The sequence below is a fragment of the Moschus berezovskii genome, chromosome 14 (assembly GCF_049115385.1).
Source record: "Moschus berezovskii isolate FMDL1 chromosome 14, NW_MosBer_1.0, whole genome shotgun sequence".
Taxonomy (NCBI): Eukaryota; Metazoa; Chordata; class Mammalia; order Artiodactyla; family Moschidae; genus Moschus; species Moschus berezovskii.
In genome coordinates, this window is record NC_142473.1 from 83,757,108 (window position 1) to 83,759,690 (window position 2,583).

Below are 2,583 nucleotides of genomic sequence, written 5' to 3' on the forward strand. Positions count from 1 at the left end.
TAAAATCAATAAATACACCATCCTGAAAGAAAAATGACCCAATATGTACACTTTCTTAGGAGCAATTAAATACTTTCATGGTTACTCTAGGGAGTGTGTCAGAAACTGTTATAATGGAGTGTAGCTTTGTTTCAAATGTTTATCTGTTTCTTATAAAGTAGAGGGATTACAGATAAACAGAGCTGAAGGACAAGAACACTTGAATTCCTGCTGAGTTTATGGTTTGGGGAAGCACACATATGCTTACCCTTCAAGAATGGCCATTCAATACCAAGCCCTTACTCATCACCCATTAGCTTTCAGGCACTGCAGACATTCCAGGCACTATGGTAAGTGACGAATAGCTTCTGTGCCCTGGCGGGTACAAGGGAGCATGCGTCTTCAAGGACTTACACACACCTCACTGAATTCCCTCCATGTGATAGGTATTTCTTTCCACAGTTTGACCTGAGGGTTGGAATATAAATTCTCATGGAAGAGGGAATAACTCTTGCCTGTGTATAGCACTTCTCAGCTTTCAAATACCTCTGAAAATTGCAATGTGTTACCTCACAGACACAGAGTAGGGCTTGGGAAGCATGGGACACTGAGGTGACAGTCCAATGGAGTTGGAACCAGTAGGAGAATCCAAATCTCATGTAGACGGCCCAGTGTTTTCTTGGCTAATTACACATCAAATGCAGCCCTACTGATGTTTTATAGGTGACAGGTACTAGGTGTCTGAAGAGATAAAAAATACCATGGTGAAAATAAGACAGAATTTTAATGAGTACAGGGCAAAAGTTCCAAAGGCATGTTGCACAGTGACTATTTTGTTCTAAGAAAGTCAGATCACAAGCCTTTCATGATTAATGAGTATCATTCTTTATCCCAGGAAGCTGCTGCTTACTGAATGGGTGTCCTCAGGCCTCCCAACAATGTGACTGAATTTGCTCTCCTGGGACTCACACAGAATCCACACGTGCAGAAAATACTCTTCATTGTCTTTCTGTTCATTTTCCTCTTCACTGTGCTGGCCAACCTGCTCATTGTCATCACCATCTCCCTCAGCCCCATGCTCGCTGCTCCCATGTACTTCCTTCTCACTTACTTGGCTTTATTAGATGCCTCCTTCACATCTGTTACCACTCCCAAATTGATTGTTGACCTACTTCATCAAAGAAGAATCATCTCCTGGCGAGGATGCCTGACTCAGGTCTTTTTAGAACACTTCCTGGCAGCCTCGGAGGTCATCATCCTCACTGTCATGGCCTACGACCACTATGTGGCCATCTGCAAGCCTCTGCACTACATGACCATCATGCGACAGGGGCTCTGCCAGCTGCTGGGGGTGGTGGCCTGGATCGGGGGGCTCCTGCACGCCACTGTGCAGATTCTTTTCACCATGGACTTGACCTTCTGTGGTCCCAATGTCATTGACCACTTCATGTGTGATTTCTTCTCTCTGTTGGAACTCGCCTGCAGTGACACCTACAGGCTGGGAATGGTGGTGGCCGCCAACAGTGGAGGCATGTGCCTGCTCATTTTCTTTCTACTGCTCATCTCCTACACAGTCATCCTGAGCGCCCTGAAGTCCCGCGGCTCTGAAGGACGGCGCAGAGCCCTCTCTACATGTGGCGCCCACTTTACAGCAGTGGTGCTCTTTTTTGTGCCTTGTGTGTTCACCTACACGCGTCCCGTGGCCACCTATCCTGTGGACAAGTGGGTGACTGTGTTCTCTGCAATCCTCACGCCCATGTTAAATCCTATCATTTACACAGTGAGAAACGTGGAGGTGAAAAATGCCATGAGGAGACTGATGAAGAGAAGAGCAGTTTAGGTTGTTCAGAATGCCAGTAAAGTGATGATGTACACACAGGGACGATTAAGTGTGGATTCTCAGTTGCTAAGTCATGTCAGACTCTTTGCAACCCCATAGACTCTCACAAGCCAGACTCCTCTGTCCATGGGATTTCCCAGGCAAGAATACTGGAGAGGGCTGCCATTTCCTTCACCAGAGGATCTGTGCAACCTGGGGATCAAACTAGCATCTTCTGCCTTGTCAGGCAGATTCTTTACCACTGAGCCACCAAGAAAGCCCACGTTGTTTTTGTTGTTCAGTCTCTAAGTTGAGCCTGCTCTTTGCCATCTCATGGATGGTAGCACGCCAGGCTCCTCCGTCCTCCACTATTTTCTGGATTTTCTCAGATTCATGTCCATGGAGTCAGTGATGCAATCTAACCATCTTCTCTTCTGCTGTCTCTTTTCTCCTTTTGCCTTCAATCTTTCCCATCATCAGGGTCTTTTCCAATGAGCTGATCCTGTCTATCAGACTGCCAAAGTATTGGAGCTTCAGCTGCAGCGTCAGTTCTTCCAGTTAATAGTTAGGGTTGATTTCCTGTATGATTGATTTCTTTGATCTCCATGCAGTCCAAGGGCGTCTCAAGAGTCTTCTCCAACACCACAGTTCAAAAGCATTGATTCTTCGGCATGCAGCCTTCTTTATGGTCCAACGCTCACATCTGTACATGAGTACTGGAATCACTATAGTTGGGCGATATGGACATTTGTTTGCAAAGTGACATCTCTGTTTTTTAATATGCT

The 2,583-nt window shown here is 46.1% G+C and overlaps 1 protein-coding gene across 1 annotated transcript; it reads left to right on the plus strand.

Moving 5' to 3' along the window:
* The first annotated feature begins 892 nt into the window (after positions 1-892).
* On the plus strand, positions 893-1,819 carry LOC129554121 (olfactory receptor 4C3D-like). Its single transcript, XM_055422752.2, has one exon. It carries the CDS (start codon positions 893-895, stop codon positions 1,817-1,819), a length of 927 nt encoding a protein of 308 aa, XP_055278727.2.
* The last annotated feature ends 764 nt before the right edge of the window (positions 1,820-2,583 follow it).